Below are 18,427 nucleotides of genomic sequence, written 5' to 3' on the forward strand. Positions count from 1 at the left end.
TTATGGGACGAAATTCGCCGTAGGACTCAAGGTAGCCAAGAGAAAGTTCTGACTTACATAACCGCAGTGGAGAACTTATTTCGCCGATTAGACCGTCAGCCATCCGAAGAGTACCGAGTAAACATCTTACGAAGAAACCTTTTACCATACATCCAGAGTCAATTAGCCCTCCATCAGGTTAAGACAGTTCACGAGTTAATACGGTTATGTAGAGCCGTTGAGGAGACAGAAGAAAGAGTGAAGAATTTCACCCCACCTTCTACCTCCTACAGAAACTTACTTGAACCGGAACTGGCATACCATCGTCCATCTCAACCACCACATATCTCCGCGATACGGACCTCCTTAGGAAGCACTGGCCAACAAGGAAACTTTTCCGACCACACTGATAGTAGGACCAGTACTTTAGGAGACCCTCCTACCTCTTCTTCTACTTCTCACTCCACCACTACTAGCCGACAACCACAGTGTTGGAACTGTCACAAAGATACGCATAAATTCCGAAATTGTCCTGATCCGCGTAAAAAATTCTGCTTTAAGTGTGGTTATGCCGAAGTAATGGTAAAGAATTGTCCTACCTGCACAAAAAACTTCCGGGCCGGTCCACAGTAAGTCGGTCGGGATCAGCTATTGAAAATCCGACTTCCAAAATTTCTTCTATGTCCGTACTACTAGATTTTGTATTAGCTCATGCAAAGCATGACACTCGACCTTATTTGTCCATCACGATTTTAGGTAATCAATTTTTAGCTTTGTTGGACAGTGGATGTTCTAAGACAGTTATCGGTAGTCTTGGTTGGGAACGACTCAAAAGAGTGTGTACACTGAAACCTTCGGGACAACCTAGGGAATGTACTGTCGCCAACGGTGTAAGGTGTCCTATTCTTGGTTTCATCACTATACCCATCCAACTACAAGATAGGGTGAAAATTATGGAAGTAATGGTGGTACCTAGCCTTCCACACACCGCTATCCTGGGCATAGATTTTTGGATTTCCATGAACATCGTTCCTGACTTATACTCCGGACAATGGTCTTTTCGGACAGACAATGATTTACCACTAAATCACATAATGGCCATCCATTCCGTCGAGCGTCTATCTACGACACAAAAGATGCATTTGGACGAATTGATCGAGACCACTTTCCGTGCAATGGGTAGTAAAATAGGATGTACTGATTTAGTCGAACATGAGATAAGAACCACTGCTCAACCTATAAAACAAAGACATTACCCTCTTTCACCGGCTTTGCAAAAACATGTGAATACTGAACTAGATAAGATGTTAAAAGAAGACATAATAGAACCATCGACTTCCCCTTGGGCTTTTCCTATTGTTTTGGTCAGAAAACCTGATGGATCCTACCGATTTTGTGTCAATTACAAAAAACTTCACGAAGTTAGTGAGAAGGACGCATATCCTATACCTTTTGTCTCATCCACCCTGGACAAATTAAGGGATGCAAGATATCTTTCGACACTAGATATCAAGTCAGCTTATTGGCAGATAAAAGTGGCTAAGGCTAGCAGACCTCTAACGGCTTTTGTTGTCCCCACGCGAGGACTATTTCAATTTAAGAGAATGCCTTTTGGGCTACATTCAGCCCCCGCGACGTGGCAACGATTTATTGATCATGTCATAGGATATGAACTGGAACAATTCGTATTCGTCTATCTAGACGACATTATCATTTGTACTCTAACCTTTGAACAACACCTGGATGTACTGGCTAAAGTTTTTCGGAAACTTAAAGATGCGGGTTTGACGCTCAATCGAGAGAAATGCCATTTTTGTAAACCAGAACTTAAATATTTGGGATATGTAGTTAATGAATCTGGTTTACTTGTGGACCCAGAAAAGGTTGAGGCAATTGTTGGCATTCCAAACCCCCAAACCACCTCAGAGGTTCGTAGAGTTATTGGACTGGCATCCTGGTATCGTCGCTTTATACCGAATTTCGCCACCCTTATCGCCCCGTTGACAGCGTTACTTCATAAAAATGTTAAATTTTGTTGGGACGATTCATGCACGGCTGCCTTACAGAAAATCAAAGAACATCTAATATCAGCTCCAATACTTACCTGTCCTAATTTCGATCTGCCCTTTATAATCCAAGCAGATGCGAGTGATTATGGTATCGGAGCAACATTATCTCAGAAATTCGAGGACGGAGAGAAAGAAATCGCCTACCTAAGCCGATCTCTTAGTAAGGCAGAACGTAGGTATACAACCACCGAAAAGGAATGCCTAGCGGTATTGCATGCCGTAGAGAAATTCAGACCCTATGTGGAAGGAACGCGATTTCAGGTAATTACCGATCATTACAGCCTCAAATGGCTGTACAACTTTAAGGACCAGGCCGGTCGTGTAGCGAGATGGGCAGTACATCTACAACAGTATGATTTTGAGATTATACATAGGAAAGGAGCAGAACATGTAGTACCAGACTCTCTTTCCCGATCAGTTCCTTGCGTCGAAACCATACAAACCACTCCGTCTAATCCTCCGATAAAAGATTCTTGGTACATCCGTCAACAAAGAAAAATAAAGAAGACTCCAGATAAATATCCCGATTGGAGAATTGAGAATGAACAACTTTATAAACTATCCAAGGTTCCGTATCCGAACCTCATCAGTCGAGTTCAAGAATGGAAAATAGTAATTCCCAAAGAAAATCGCACTTGCCTCATTCATAATTATCATGCACCCGTCACTTGTGGACATCAGGGTGTATATAAAACCTTGGGTAGGATAAATCAAAAATATTATTGGCCAAAAATGAAAGCAGATATTGCTCGTTATATTCGTCGCTGTGAAACTTGCCTCAAAACTAAACCCGAACAGAAAGCACCACGAGGGCTGATGCTAAGTATGACTCCGACTACCTCACGTCCTTGGCAAATTTTGAGCTTAGATCTAGTTGGACCTCTTCCCCGTTCGTCAGCAGGATACACCTTCATATTCACGGTCTGTGATGTATTTAGCAAATTTGTTTTGTTCTTTCCTCTTCGAAACGCCACCTCTTCAAAAATCGCAGAACATATAGAAGATAACGTATTTCTACTATTTGGGGTACCTGAAAAGATTATTATGGACAATGGGAAACAGTTTCATAGTCATCAGGTCAATACGATTTTGAACAAGTATGGTGTAGAAAAACGTTACCTTTCAAACTATTCCCCTCAGGGAAACACTATTGAGAGATATCATCGAGTACTCAAGACCATGTTGAGTGCCTATGTGGAAAAGAACCATCGCCTTTGGGATACATACTTGCAAAAGGTTGCTTGTGCTATGCGGTCTGGCCGCCATGAGGTCACCCAAATGACCCCAAATTTTATTATGTTTTCCAGAGAGCTAAACCTTCGAGGTTCAGACAACACAGCCTTGGAAATTCTCGACGATATCTACGACCCCTTATCTCGATCAAAAGCACTTCTGGAGGTATTTCAGGATGTAGCTGAACGAATTCAAACTGCTTTTAAGAAGAGTCGGACTCGCTATAATCTTAGAAGAAGAGATGATAAGTTCACACTCAACCAACTAGTCTGGAAACTAGTATACACCTTGTCAAATAAAGCTCAAGGAATAACATCGGGATTGGCCCCAAAATTTGAAGGACCTTATCACATTACCAGGATCCTATCTCCATGGTCCTATGAACTGAAAGATGATAAAGGACGAAACTTAGGAGTATGGCATGCGAAAGATTTAAAAAGTCACCCGCCAGATGCCGATAAAACTGACGATTCAGACTTAGAATAGCATTAATGATCTTATATTTATACAAATTTTAATTATTTTAATGGCTCCATTACGGTTTTCTTGAGGAAAACCTTTTTTGTAGTTAGGGGAGAGTTGTTACAGGTTTAATATTTCCTTTGTTTATTTTCCTTATGTGGTCAATGAAACTAGAAATAAAATAGACAATAAATTGGCTTTGAATTTATTTTATAAAAACTTACTTAGTTATAGTTAATTTAGGTTATTGCTTAATATTAATTAATTTTTCTTCTGGTAGTATCTTCATGTATCTTTCAAATTGTTCTTCTTTAGGTTATTGTTTTCTTATCAAATGTTTTCTTTATGAAAACTGTCACATGTTAGGTTAATGGCAGGGTATGCTTATCTTGAGTGACATGACATTTAGCCTCTTCTTACAGGTTATTTGACATCAACTTCTAAAGATCAATTTATTGGTTCATGGAACTAAAAGTTGTACTTTGAATTGTTGGTCCTAATAGGTTGGAGACAGGATATCTTGTCATCAGTTCGTTTAAAAGTTGGATTTGTGGGTTTTTTGAGGAAAAAAGTTGAGATTTTTGGGTTTACATATGCCAAGGGTACTGAATATACAGGAAATTTCTGGATTTAAAACTCAATTTCACCTCAACAGGATCAGGAATCAATTCTATTTGTAAAATAGGCGCTTATAGCGGATTAAATTCTTGATTGAGAATTATTTTACATTTAGGTCACCTTACATCAACGGTAAGTCCTATCTAAGACCTATTATTCCATCAATCACAACTTAAACACTTTCTAAGACTATTCTTTTACTTTCAGACCTTATACTTTTATTTTATATTCTTCTCCTCCTTCAAATCTTCTATCTGGTGTTTACTTTTTATTGGCTTCCATATAAGCTGTTCATCGTTTGGATCTACAACGTCAAGAAGCTGATATGTAACTGTAGGGTTATTGGATATAAAGAAGACCAAGCTATAGACCCTAAGAAGGAAAGTAAACAATAAACTTGGTGAGAATTAACCATTTTACCTTCCCTGCAACCATCTTGTCTACCTTATCATATTTGGGATAATACTAGTCACATATTCAAATAGTTTATCTGTGGTTACATACAACTGATGTATTTATAATAACCTTCTCTTCCAGCAGACGTTTAGATAATTAAAACTATTGATATCTGAAATAAAAGTAACCTTAAATTATAATTAGTAGTTTAAAGTATAATTAGATTAAGTTAGATCACAAGTAAAGTTAGATATTTAGTTACTAATTAGGGGTATAGATTACAAGGTTTATTTAATTTAGTTAAGTTAGTGTTAGAAACTTAGTAGGAATAAATTACCACAAAGTACAAACGGTGTGATATAATATTAAGTTAGAAACTTACCGTTGATAAAGTAGTGTACACCTAAGGTATATATATATATATATATATATATATATATATATATATATATATATATATATATATATATATATATATATATATATATATATATATATATATATAAGCTGGGGTTATTCAAATCATTGTAATAATCCATATTATTTGCTCTAAGCATTCTTACAATTAACTTCACTATTGAATAAAAATTTAAACTATAAACATAAAGTGTAGTTCTTGACAGGTGACAACCATAGATAGGTGACAACAACACTTCCGCTGGGTTATGGCTAATGGTCTGATACGCGGCATTATCCGATAAAATTGGGCCATAACATTTTACCCACCCCACTCTCCGGGTATATATTGGATTTAAACCAAATCTTAAAGAGCTGGTCCGACTATACCACCTTTAATTTATAAAAATAGAATATTTTTGTAACAAGTTAATTAATTCAGTATTGTGTCATTTTGATGTGGCTGACCATAAAACACGGTCCTTAGTCGATCCAAGGTAGCTGGGTAGTTAAAATGGTCCACCAACCTGGCTTGATAGTCTTAAAAAGGAAGAGATAGGATATAAAAGATGGGATATTCCAGGTTAGAACTAGTAAATCACAGATGTAGGTGGCAGCTGAACTGGTCATAGTTGAATTTGTTTGGAGCCATGTCACTGTGGCAAGTACTGAGCACCATAATATGGCCCACACCTAGCTCCACAGCCACGAAGGATTGCCTCGGATACGCACAATCTCCTGAGTGCATATTGCACCATATATAAGGCAGATACTGGTTAGAGCGTGTGTTGATTGTGGCGATTTCTCATATTACAGTTAGAGAATTGCGTTATTTTTATGAGTAAGTATTAATAAATTTGAATATGTAGCTGTGAAGGATGTCAATATCCATTACCACAGGTATCTACCCCAAAGGTCTTGATGGTCGAGTATTCAAGCTACCAATAAATAGAAAGAAAATACCTATCGACTAGGTCGAGTGATGATCTACTATCAGAAGTAGGTGAATTCGAAATTTTAAAAACGGAAAATATCGAGAAAATGAAAGGATTGTGCTTTCTTACATTTTGGTATAAATTAAAACACTTTGTTGTAGCGAACATACACACCAACTTCACTTTGACTCAGAGTTTCCTTGGAGAGGGTAGAGTCTGATCTAGGCCTATTGACCCATTAAAGACTCTAGTAATGCCATTGTATTTTCAGCGCGTGTAGAGTTTAGGAAGTGTATTCGAACTCCTGGTCAATAAAAATACAAAGTTCAGATTAAGCGATGCAATCAGGACACTAATTTATTAGATTTTAATTAAACGTCTGATGACACTGTGGAATAACTCTTAGAGTCTTGAAGAAATAAAGTCATAGAATTATCAATCATTATAGATTAAAACATACACTAAACAGTTTATCACCTGCTAAATGATTTTCGACCCAAGATTTAAAAAACGTATAGTAAGTAGATAATTAAATGATAATTGACAAAAAAACAGCTTTTTTAACTGGATTTGATCTCTACATGTTCCAGGTTCTACCAGTTGGTCTTTGTAATGCTCCAGAACCTCTGATAGAGATGGTTTTAAGAGGACTTACCTAGAAAACATGTCTAGTATATCTTGGTGATATATTATGTCCAAAATCTTTGATGAGTATCTGAAATACCTAACGAGGTATTATACAGATTGAGAAATGCCAATTTAAAGCTAAATTATAAGAATTGTTTACTAAAATATTTTTCACCTAAGAAGACCGCTTTGCAATTAAATGCTGGTAACTTTATTACTAGTGGACCAGATAAGCGGCGATATATTTTACACTACCCTTATGAATAACATTTTAATATTTTATTGCAATGGTATGAGTACGGAATATTTATTTAAACAGTGAATTTATTACATGTTAATTTTTTTTTACTTTCTTCTGACTTATCGTATAATGTAAGTTTACCCAATAATCAAAGTTATGCCTTTACAAGAACATATTATTTGAAAAATAAAGAGTAAATACCATGGGTCATAATAATTGTAATGTCCTTTATACACAGTTTAAAAATTTGTTTAGTAATGTATTTCTTAAATCCACACAATCATTGAAAAATGATTCATGCTGTTTAAAAATATCTTTCTGTTAACAACTCTGTCTTCGACAAAGTAGATCAAATTCAAACGTCACCATATTTCTCTTCTGTTTATCTTTTAAAATTAATTGATGGTCGTGGGTTGTATTGGTGTAATTTAATAATTTAACAAAATACATAATCAGCAAAAATATTTTTTAAAACATGCGAACGGTTTTTGCAATCACAATCAATGCGGTGTTTATGCTTGTTTAGCATTGGCTGTTAAATAATTTGTGTTCGATTGTTTCGTTGTTGTATAACCCTCGTCCTTTTTAGGGTGTAGTAGTTGTATATAAGTACCAATTTTTTATAGTAGTGTAGGGAAACGGTACTTTAAAGTAAAATGAGTAATTTGGAAGAAAATAAAATACAGATTATAGTGAGAGTAGAGTGTTATCTCCAGAAAAACGGCGTTTAGTTCTAAAAGTCGAAAGTTATTTCAATTTGGAAAAAAATAATATGGGCCCATTGACATCTGTTATGGCATGCGATGCTTGCGGTATCTCAGAGAGGACATTCCGAAGAATTAATAACATGAGTGAGGATAAAATAAATAAAGTAAGCAAGAGAAATCGTCGACATTCAAAAACTTTAGATTTGCACCAGTCAATTAAACTTGCAATTAAAAATATTATATATAATACGTATAAAGCCAAAGAACATGTAACAGTTAGGGCGGTGTTACAAAAAATAAAAGACAAGGAACTGTGTGATATTAGTTTAATAAGTTTGTGGAGAATACTGAAACATTTAGGTTTTAGATATAAAAAGACAAATAATAGACAAGTATTGTGTGAACTCTCTAATGTTGTTTCAAAACGGTGGCATTTTTTAAGAAAATACCTGAACAATAAAACGTTTGATAGTCCTAGGCAAGTTGTATTTTTAGATGAAACTTGATTTTCGCTAAAGGAAATATGTCAAAATCATCCTGACAAGATGGCACCACGAAATGTTATTCTTCTAGTCGTTCTGGTAATTGTAAACGCTACATTATACTTCATGCTGGAAATGATGAGGGTTTTATTCCTGACGCTAGTTTAATTTTTTCGTCCACAAAGAATACAGGTGATTACCATGGAAATATGGATGCAAATATTTTTGAAGAATGGTTTGAAGAAAATTTGTTAAAAAAATTAGAACGACCATCCATAATAGCATTGGATAATGCATCCTACCACTTAAGAGTAGAAGAGCGATTTCCTTCAAGCAGCTGGACAAAAGAAGAAATAAAGTTGTGGTTGACAGAAGAGAAAATTTATCACAGTGACATATTTTTAAAGTCGATTTACTTCAAAGGTGTGGAGAGCACAAAATTCAAAAGAAATTTGTTACTGACCAAATGGCTCTTAAATATGGCCATGAAGTTTTTCGACTTCCACCCTACCATTGCCACTATAATGCAATTGAGTTAGTTTGGGGTATAGCCAAAAATTTTTATGATAAACATGCATCCAAAACAACAGATGGCGCTAGCGTTCTTAGTTTATGGAAAGAATTGCTAGAAGAGCAGAACAATGGCAAAATTGTATTAGACATACGGAAGACATAATCATTCAGTTTTTTCAAACCGAGAGAGTTATAGATGAGGTCCGGCCGCTAATTATTCGGATAGACAGTTCAGATAGTGACGACTCTGATAGTGAAATATCAGACAGTGAATAGGACAAATCGCTAAAAAGAAGTAACAAAAAAGTGTTTCGGGAATTCAATTCGGACTTTGTGGTGTGTTTTAGTTAAACGGTAAAGTAATTTCGGTCTAATTACTGGACTGCATACTCTCAATAGCTTTGGTATTAATTACTGGATTACACGTGTTTAAACATTTTGTTTTGCTGAAAACTTGGAAGTGATTTAGTGTCAATTTGTTTCAAGGTTATATTTAATACAGTTTCTGCAGAAAGTAAAGTCTTGGATGTATTTTATTCAAATTTGGACATACCAGCAACTTTAGTATTGTCCAATTTAACTGCATGCAAAACCATTCGTATAATTTTCACTCTACGCAAAATAGAGACTTATTGAAACCTTGATGAACATTTGATGTCGACTAATAATTTCGAGTATTCGAAATATTTCGTCCCACTTCTTTTAACACGCCCTGTATATACATATTATATTCGTTTTATTTGCCCTTGATACATAAAATACAGGAAGTTAAATATTTTTACTTTTAAAGCTATCGGAATTAAATATTAACGCCCCACTGTTTGAGGCCCACTGATCATATCTTAATTACATATCGGCCTTCATAGGGTAAAAGGATTATATTTCAAAGAGAGACGTACTATCTAAGACATATCTTTTCAGTAGAAGAAATTAAAACTGATCCAGGGAAAATTTCAGTTATTAAAGATTGGCGTAAGCTAGAAAATAAAAAGGAAATTAGAAGTTTTTTTGGACTCTGTTCATATTACCAAAAATATATTAAAGATTTTTGCTGTATTGCTAAGCCCCTCTATCAGCTAACTAAAAACAACATTGAATTTGACTGGACACCGAATTGTCAAAATGCATTCGTAGATTTTAAAAAACGACTTACAACAGCACATATCCTAGCCTATCCATGAGAATATGAAAAATTACTGTTGGATTGTGACGCATCTCAGGATGGTAGTGACGACAAAAATGTTATTGCATATTTTAGTAAAACAATAGAAAAGGCTGAAAATAATTATTGCGTTACCAAAAAAAGCTCCTAGCTACTATAAAAGCCATAAACCATTTTGATACTTTCCTTTAGAATAGAAATTTCATAGCACTTTGCAGTGGTTAACGAATTTTAAAAAGCCAGAAAGACAAGTTGCTCGGTGGATAGAGACTTTACCAGCATAACTTCGATGTAGTACATCGAATAGTTCATCACCATAACAATGCCGATATTCTTTCTAGGCGATCCTGTTTGGAACGACAATGCCATTACTGTAGAAGACTTAAAGAAAAAGAGAACGTAATCAAAAAGTAAGTCTCCAGGTGACCACAGTTAATCAGGAAGAAAATAATGATCAAACTTTCCCGGAAAAACTTAAAAAGACTTAAAAGAAATCTAATGACGTAAAAGTCATACGAAAATGGCTTGAAAATGGAGTAAGACCTATTTGTCAGGAAATATAAACCAAATACACTGAAACTATTGAGGCATATTGGACCTCAATGGGAATCTCTGTATTTTTCCGATGGTCTATTATATCGAAAGTAGAAAAGTCCGGATGGAGTACGGCACAGTTTAATAATTGGTACTACCAAAGTCACACATTAAAAGTGTGTTGCAAGAACCTCATAGTAGTGTTTCTGGAGGACATTTTGGAGTTTAAAAAACACTTTCCAGAGGTCAAGATAGATTTTACTGCATTAATTGTCGCCAAGGAATTGTTATTATTATTAATAGAAGATTGGTGTAAGAAATTGCGATTTACCTACGTAACGGTAGAAAAGGTCCTAGATCAAATAGTCGTGGTAAAATGGTACAATATCTTTCCAGACAGAGAACCTTTTGAACGACTTAAAGTGGATATACTTGATCCATTCCCGATAACAGGAGAAGAAAACAAGTACTTAGGTCGCAGTAAATTTTTTTTTAAATGGCCTGAAATTGCATCCGTTCCTAATCAAAAAGCGGCTACCTTAGTAGAAGCATTCGTAACATACATCATATCAAGAGATGGAGTTCCTTTAGAGTTATATTCTAATTAAGGGCAAAATTTTGAATTAGAATTATGTCAAGAATTAATAAAAATCTTGGATATTAAGAAAACTTGCACTACACCTCTCTTATTAATATAATATTAGAGCGAATAGTATGTATCATTCGCTTGAATCGTGAAGGATTTTAGTTGATGAGTAATTAATTTGGTAGAGTGTGTTGAGTAATTACTTTGTACCTTGTGCTACCTAAATGCGCAAACACTTAACGTATCCAGAGGCGAAATGCAAATTTTATCAAATGAAAAGACAATATTTTATGATTTTGCTTATTTTGCTCAATTTTCCTCATTCTATCTGCTTCTTCAACTCCAATAAATGGTCGAGTTCTGACAACTGTATCATAATCAAATTTTTTAATGTGTTTTTTGTGGAGTCCAGTGCAGTCTTTTTGTGCCTTTTCAATGATAATTGATAAATGTCAAAGAAAAATAAATAGAACCAGCTTTTTCTGTAATTTTGTTACCAAATATAATCTCTCCTAGTAGTGGTACTTAAATATTTGAAATAAGAGATTCATTGTAAAATTAAAATTAGTTATTTACATAATTGTTCTATTGTAGCATAGCTCTGACGATGTAAGCCGAAAGCGCTCAGCTAGGAATTAAAATTAAAATTAAAAATCTATTAACGAAACCAAAATCCAAATTTTTGCTTTAATCTGTGCCTTCTGAGAATTGTAAGGCCACACAGATGATGCTAAAGATGTAAAGAGAGAAAATGTGGTATCTAAAAATTGCATTCCACAACATATCTCCTTATCTAAGCAAAAATCCTTGGCATATGGGTTTCTTGTACTTCAGCTGTACCCAGGCACAGCTGAATTCGAATACGTGAATAAGGTTTCACTCGGCCATTCTATAACCGCTTTGTCCACTGCGGTACCAAGGTTCTTGATATTAAATGTAAATTAAATAAAAAAATAATTTTACATTTTGACTAATTTTTAATAAGAAACAATAAAAAGAAAAATATTTTATTTTCAACATAAACTAAAAGTTGTCTGAATTATTTGATTTTTATAGAACTAAATACAACGTTGCTAAAAAACAGGGATTTAGTATATTTTTTTTAAATAAGGATCATTATTCGGAACATCTTGGGACAAAGAACAACTACAGATATAGTTAACTATTTAATAATATTTGAAATAAAATTGCCGAGTTTTATTTCTTAATCATATTTTTAGGAATTTGGAACAATAGATTCTATCCCATGACATCAATAATAAGTACAGCAAGTCGATCTGCTGCCCACGATTTATTGATTACTGGAGATACCGATGGATATCTTAGGTTGTTTAGGTAAGTACATTGATCAATAGGAGCTAAAGAATATTAAAAATTATTTGGCAATTTATTTCTATTCTATCTATATAATGTATATGCTAATATCTAGAATAATTTAATAGAATTACAATGTTTTCTCAGAAGCGTTAAATCGTTATTTTTTATTTCTCATAAATGTAAATGAGAACAATAACTAATTAAGTCAAATATTGATTATTAAACCACTATATACAGAAAAGTATACATCTAAAAGTATATATTTAAGAAGCGAATCATGAAATCAATATGAAACAGTCAAAATTATTTATTTTAACGTAACAAAAATATTTTTGTTTTTAATGAAAACCTTAAATACAGTAAAACCTCGCATTTTTATCGCAACACGTAAACAATTTCATTAATTTCACTCATCGATTGATGCCTATGTGTGTTGGGAAATCAAAAAAACCAAGAGCTCTAAAAGTAATTTCCGAAAAAGCACTTAAAGCTTTTTATAGAGTACAAAAAAGCTCAGGGATGTTGACCCCTTTATTTTCAGGATGGTTCGAACATGAATTCGTCCCAAGTGTAAAATCTTTTTAAATCAAAAAACCTTCCCATCAAAGCATTGTTGCTTGTTGACAATGCGCCAACTCATCCTCAAAATCTACAAAATAGTGACAATTGTCAGATTTTTGCATCCGAATGTCACGAACTTAATTTAGCCGTTAGACCAAGGAGTAATAGAAACATTCAACAGACATTATAGAGGAGCATTCTTAAGACATCTGTTATTACAGAAGACAAATAAATCCAAAAGCAATAATGAAACATGTTGTTTATTGGTGTGCTGAGCCGTGGGCCAAGATCAAATCTTCTACTTTGAAAAAATGCTGAAACAAACTTTTTGATGGGATTTTAATGGACCATCCTGAAGAAGAAAATGGTAAAGAAGCGACAGAAAAAATTAAACCTTTAATAAAAAATTTTGCCGGGATGTGACAAAATTAACCAAGAAGAGATACGTGATTGGTTAGCAGCCGATGATTCATAAAGTGAATTCATCGACCAGGACATCATTGATATGGTTTTTCATTCAGACAACCTGAGCGTATCAGACGACGAAGATAACGACCCAACAGACAACAGGCAGCACGAGACCGCCGACTCGCGCTGCCTTCAATGATTTTCAATGCCGTAGAGGTAAGAATTTTATACAGTAGGCGTAATTAGTTAGGGACACGACTAGGTTCTTAATTTTTGTTGTCTTTGCATAAAGTTTTGTCCTTTTCAGATTGCTTTACGTTTCGTCGATCAATCGAATGAGGCAAACTCATGACGTTCTGCAAATGAACGATGGGGAGATATATCTGCAAAACATCGTTGTCAACCAAAAACGCAAAAGAAAAAAGAAGATTTCTTTAAAAAAGCATGTTATACTTGTTCATTTTCCTTAATTTTATTACTTTATTCTGTATTTACTTATTAGAAAACATTACGAAATCACTACAAATGTTTTAATACTAATACTTTGACCAAGAATACTATAAAAAACAATTTTATTTTTAACCAAAATTCTTGTTATCCGAAACGGCCTCCCCCCAAATATTTCGGTTAACGGAGGTTTTACTGTATCAATTATTCTTTGATAAATAGATAAGCTAACAAATTTAAAAATATAGACGAAAAGAAAATACAAAAAAAAAATTAGAAAAACTACCTGAGAAATTTAAAAACACTATATAAATACCGTATATATATATATATATATATATATATATATATATATATATATATATATATATATATATATATATATATATATATATATATATATATATATATATACCATACAATGTTATAAAAAAAGTGGTACAATAGGCGATATTGTAGACTAGCGCGAAGCTTCATACCATGTTTTCTGTATAAATAAATTTTTTTTTCAAAAGTCAAATAATGATGACATTACTTATCTAACTTGATCCTGTCAAAGTTTGATGTCTCCGCCGGCAGCAATTTTTTTTCCCATTTCTTTACGGCGGAGGGAAAAATGTTGTCATGGAAACAATATGAAACATGTCACAAAGCAACAATACAAATGTCATTAACAACAATTAAACATCATTTTTATTTATAGTAATATTAAAAGTACAATTAGTTAATGAGGAATTTTCCAAAATTGAAACCGTGCAGAAATGTTCCCGACTCTTGATACGCATTGGTAATTGTTGATGATACTGATGCTCAAGAACAACTTTTAAGCAATCATTCCCGATGTTGGCGAATTATAAGGGTTTAAAATTTTTTGAGCATTATCGTTCTTATTTCTTATTGAATCCTCTATATATCCTTCAACAACCGTGCTTGATTTCCAGCCCCCATGTCGTTTGAGGCATTCTAGATTTCCGCCTCCATCAATTAAAAGTGTTGCTGAAGTTCGTCGTAAAGAGTGACACGTGTATGCGCTTGCATCGTTTAAATTTAAATAACTAGCTACTTTTTGGGCTACTGCACTGATCGAATGTATTCCCATGACGCTTCGGTAACACTTTCCATTTTGGTACTTGATAAAAAATCTGTTTTCTGTGAAATTTTCAGGCCGCAGTGATGCATACTTTTTATACAGTTTAATGTAGTTTTGACCAATTATCGTAAAAGATCTAATTTGTCGTGTTTTACTGTCTGGGATTTTGATAATTATTACATTTTCTTTATCCTCAATGTCCACAGTCTTCATTTTTACCATTTCGTCGCATCGACAGGCGCCGGTAACCCCAATTAACAAAACAATCGGAAATATTTTTATAATTTAGTAGAGTATACTACATGCTTTGTAATATAATTTTTTTTACCTTTAATCCTAAATACAACTTATCTGGCGCTTCAAACAAAAATTTATCAAACTCGTCTTTAGTGAAAACTTTAGACTTCTTTGCAGTATATCCTTCGCTTGTTTTTTTCAGAAAGGCACGTAACTTTAAAAATTTGCTTATATCCACATTTTTTCTAATAACTAACTCGGATTTTATCATTTACCGAAGACGTAAAACGTCTTCGGTAACTTGCCGTACTCCTCTTGTATCGCACCACTCTTGGAAGTGCTTATACGCTAACCGATACTTTATTCCGGACTTGGAGGGCCCCAAACGTGCTACTGCATCATTAGCCGCGGACTCAATTTCGTTTAGGTTTTCCATTTTCGCACTAAATTTGCGCTTGCGGTTGCAACAACAATAAGCTGTCTTTAATAATTGCAAACAACTGTCAAACAACTGTAACCAGGGAGAGGCAAATCCCACCGACGACTTAATTATTTTAATTTCTAACATCTAGACGACTTTGGTAGTTGTCACAGTTAATTTCGAGTAAAAATAGCGTATGAATTGTACTATTTATGGTTGAAAATTGCTACGTTTGAAGAAAAAATAGTAGGTATACTTTATTCGGCAAAGAAGCGACTTTTCTTGACTTGCCCTCTATTACGTGCCTCACTTCGTTCGGCGCGTAATATCGGGCGCGTCAAAAAAAGTCATGCTTCTCCGCCTCATAAAGTAATATACTATTAAATAATAATTTTAAACTTCAATCAAGTTATTTTATTATTTATTATTTTTTTATTTACCGATGATTTTTTATAATCATCGATTTAGAAGGTTTATTTATTTATTTTAACAATTTTTGTACATTCTTAAGTACACAAAATCGCTGTTAGTTAATATCCTTATTATAAATTTTAATAAAATTGACAAAGTTTACATGTTGTATAACGGACTCTCCTCGTCGCGTAACTATGTATATTGCTGGATAAAAACTGAGTATGGTAACAAACTGGACATACTAAATCACATTTTCAGAAATCACATAAACAGAAAAGTCCATTACAAGATGATACTTTAAAAAAAACATTTAAATTTTACATCTATCAATGAATTGGTAAAATATTGGATTCTGCAAAACTCTCAATAATAGAAAAAAGTAACCCTGTCGTGAATTGTCTCCTTCCTACAAAACAAGTAGCGAGCCAGACGTTGGAACTGGCTAAGTATGTAGACTTGGATTAAATAATCCTTCGCCGAAACAATTTTCCAAGTTGAAATGGTCATAATAATGCTTGATGAACTTAAAGGCACTTTATTTTAAGTTGCACTGTTATAAAAGATAGTTATTCGCAAACGTATTTAACCAAAAGTAAACTATTTACTTTTTTGCTATGTGAACGAGAGTTTACGTCGAGCGCCTGTATTGTTACACAAATATTGAAAGGTCAAGATGTACCTACTGTCAGGTAAGGGTAATCGAGGGAGGAGTTTGGAATGTAACTACTATCTGGCACCGAGACCGAGAACGAAGTCGGATGCGAGTGAGAACCTAGAGAGAAGTCTTGAATGTAACTACGCTTATTAGAACCCCTATACATTTACTAAGAAACTGTATAATAATAAAAACAATAAAATTAAAATATTTATTGCCCTTTTACGAGTTCCGAGAACAAATAAACATTATTGACCTAGTTCTAGGTAGACAAAAACTTGTTTTTTGTAACGAATTAGCGAAGCGGTTGGTACGAGGAAAATACATTTATGACCAATTGTGGTCGTAAACCTTTGTAAAACTTTTTGTATTAAGAAGAGGAGAATTGGCGGTAAAATAATATCGAAGTGTGTTTGGATACCAAAAGAAACAACTTGTTTTAGCAGGCATCCAAATTAAAAACCGGCTAGATAAAAAAACTCGTTTTATTTGAGGTGAGATATATTGAAAAGAAATAGAATATATTTTTGTGTTTTATTAATAATTGTAACAAAAATAATGAGGGATTATTAGGGGTATTTTAAGACTTTAACAACCCCTGTTAAAATGATGTTTTTATTATATAATGGCTTTGGCTTTGCCAATTAGCCAGACTATTTGTGGTAAGTTAGTTTTTTTTTCGTATGCAATGAATTTACTGACATATTGAATTCTAAATATTAATTATGTTAACAAACATTTTCTTCCAAATCTAAATATTATGTTGTATTCTTTTTTTACGTTTTTTTACGATTTTAATCCTTTTTTGATATATTTTTTGCACTTTGTTTGCAATTGTTTTTACTGATATTATCTATGTATGTTACTGGTAGAAGCACTTATGTTGTTTATATTATATTTGGTCAAAGCTGTAGATTCAGCTAATTTGTCGACTTCTTCATTTCCCAATATTCCAGAGTGTCGTCTTCAAATAATACCTAATTGAACTGCCCGAGGAAGTAATATCATAATATAGACTCTTAATTTCTATCTCAATATGGTTTACCTTTTTTTGTGGTTTGGATAGTAATAAGTTTGTCCACAATGATTCTTTAATAAATGAAAATGATATAATTGTCCATACCGATAGAGGCTATATATTTTAACGCAAGTAATAAAGCTGATAGTTCGGCAGTATATATTGAAGCTTCATTACGCAATCCACATTTATACTTATCTTTAATTTTTTGTTGATAATACTTCCTGGAAGGTTTGAATCCATGTAATATGTTTTTATTACTTTGGAAAGTTGGAAAAGTTTGGAAAGTTACGTTGAGTATAAATTAGTGGTATTTTATTGTTGTACAATAATTAGTCTACAATATCTTGTCAATTTTCTGTAACTTTTAACGTATATGGGAGTTTTTTTGTTACACCAATATTTCTGGCTTAAATCTACTATATTCAAGATACGAATATTTTTTAAGTACTTAGCTGAAATTTTTTGAGATAGCTTTAGCTACAAACTTATCTGTACAAAACTGTCTTGTAAGTGGTAGTTCTTTAGCTACAATTTCAATAATATTAATAGGAGTAGATTTTAAGTAACCAAGACACAGCCTCAAACATTTATTTTTTGTATTTGAATTTCATTAAGATATCCTGTTGACGCGGAACCATATAAATAACAACTATAGTCGAAAATTGGTCAAATCATTGAGCTATAGTGTAGCAATGCAAGATTCGAGTTAGAACCCAACTGGTTCTTCAAAATGCTCTAAGGATATTCGTTTCCCGATTTCTTTATAATAGAATAAATTTGATCCTTCTATGACAGTTTACGATCCAATATATGCCAAGATATTTTATACAATTTTTGATTGGAAATTCTATTTTTCCTTATTTGACGTTACCTTGAGGAGTTTGGCGTTTTTTGAAAAAAAAAAACAAATTTCAGT

The 18,427-nt window shown here is 33.5% G+C and overlaps 1 protein-coding gene across 3 annotated transcripts in view; it reads left to right on the forward strand.

Moving 5' to 3' along the window:
- Positions 1-18,427, forward strand: part of DCX-EMAP (Doublecortin-domain-containing echinoderm-microtubule-associated protein) — a 1,094,074-nt gene that overhangs the window by 1,024,286 nt on the left and 51,361 nt on the right. For all 3 annotated transcript variants that reach the window (XM_072521390.1, XM_072521389.1, XM_072521391.1), the window contains one exon: positions 12,161-12,275. In XM_072521390.1, the coding sequence (XP_072377491.1) occupies positions 12,161-12,275 (115 nt within the window). The remainder of the gene's footprint in view (positions 1-12,160; positions 12,276-18,427) is intronic.

This window comes from Diabrotica undecimpunctata, chromosome 2 (genome assembly GCF_040954645.1).
Source record: "Diabrotica undecimpunctata isolate CICGRU chromosome 2, icDiaUnde3, whole genome shotgun sequence".
Taxonomy (NCBI): domain Eukaryota; kingdom Metazoa; phylum Arthropoda; class Insecta; order Coleoptera; family Chrysomelidae; genus Diabrotica; species Diabrotica undecimpunctata.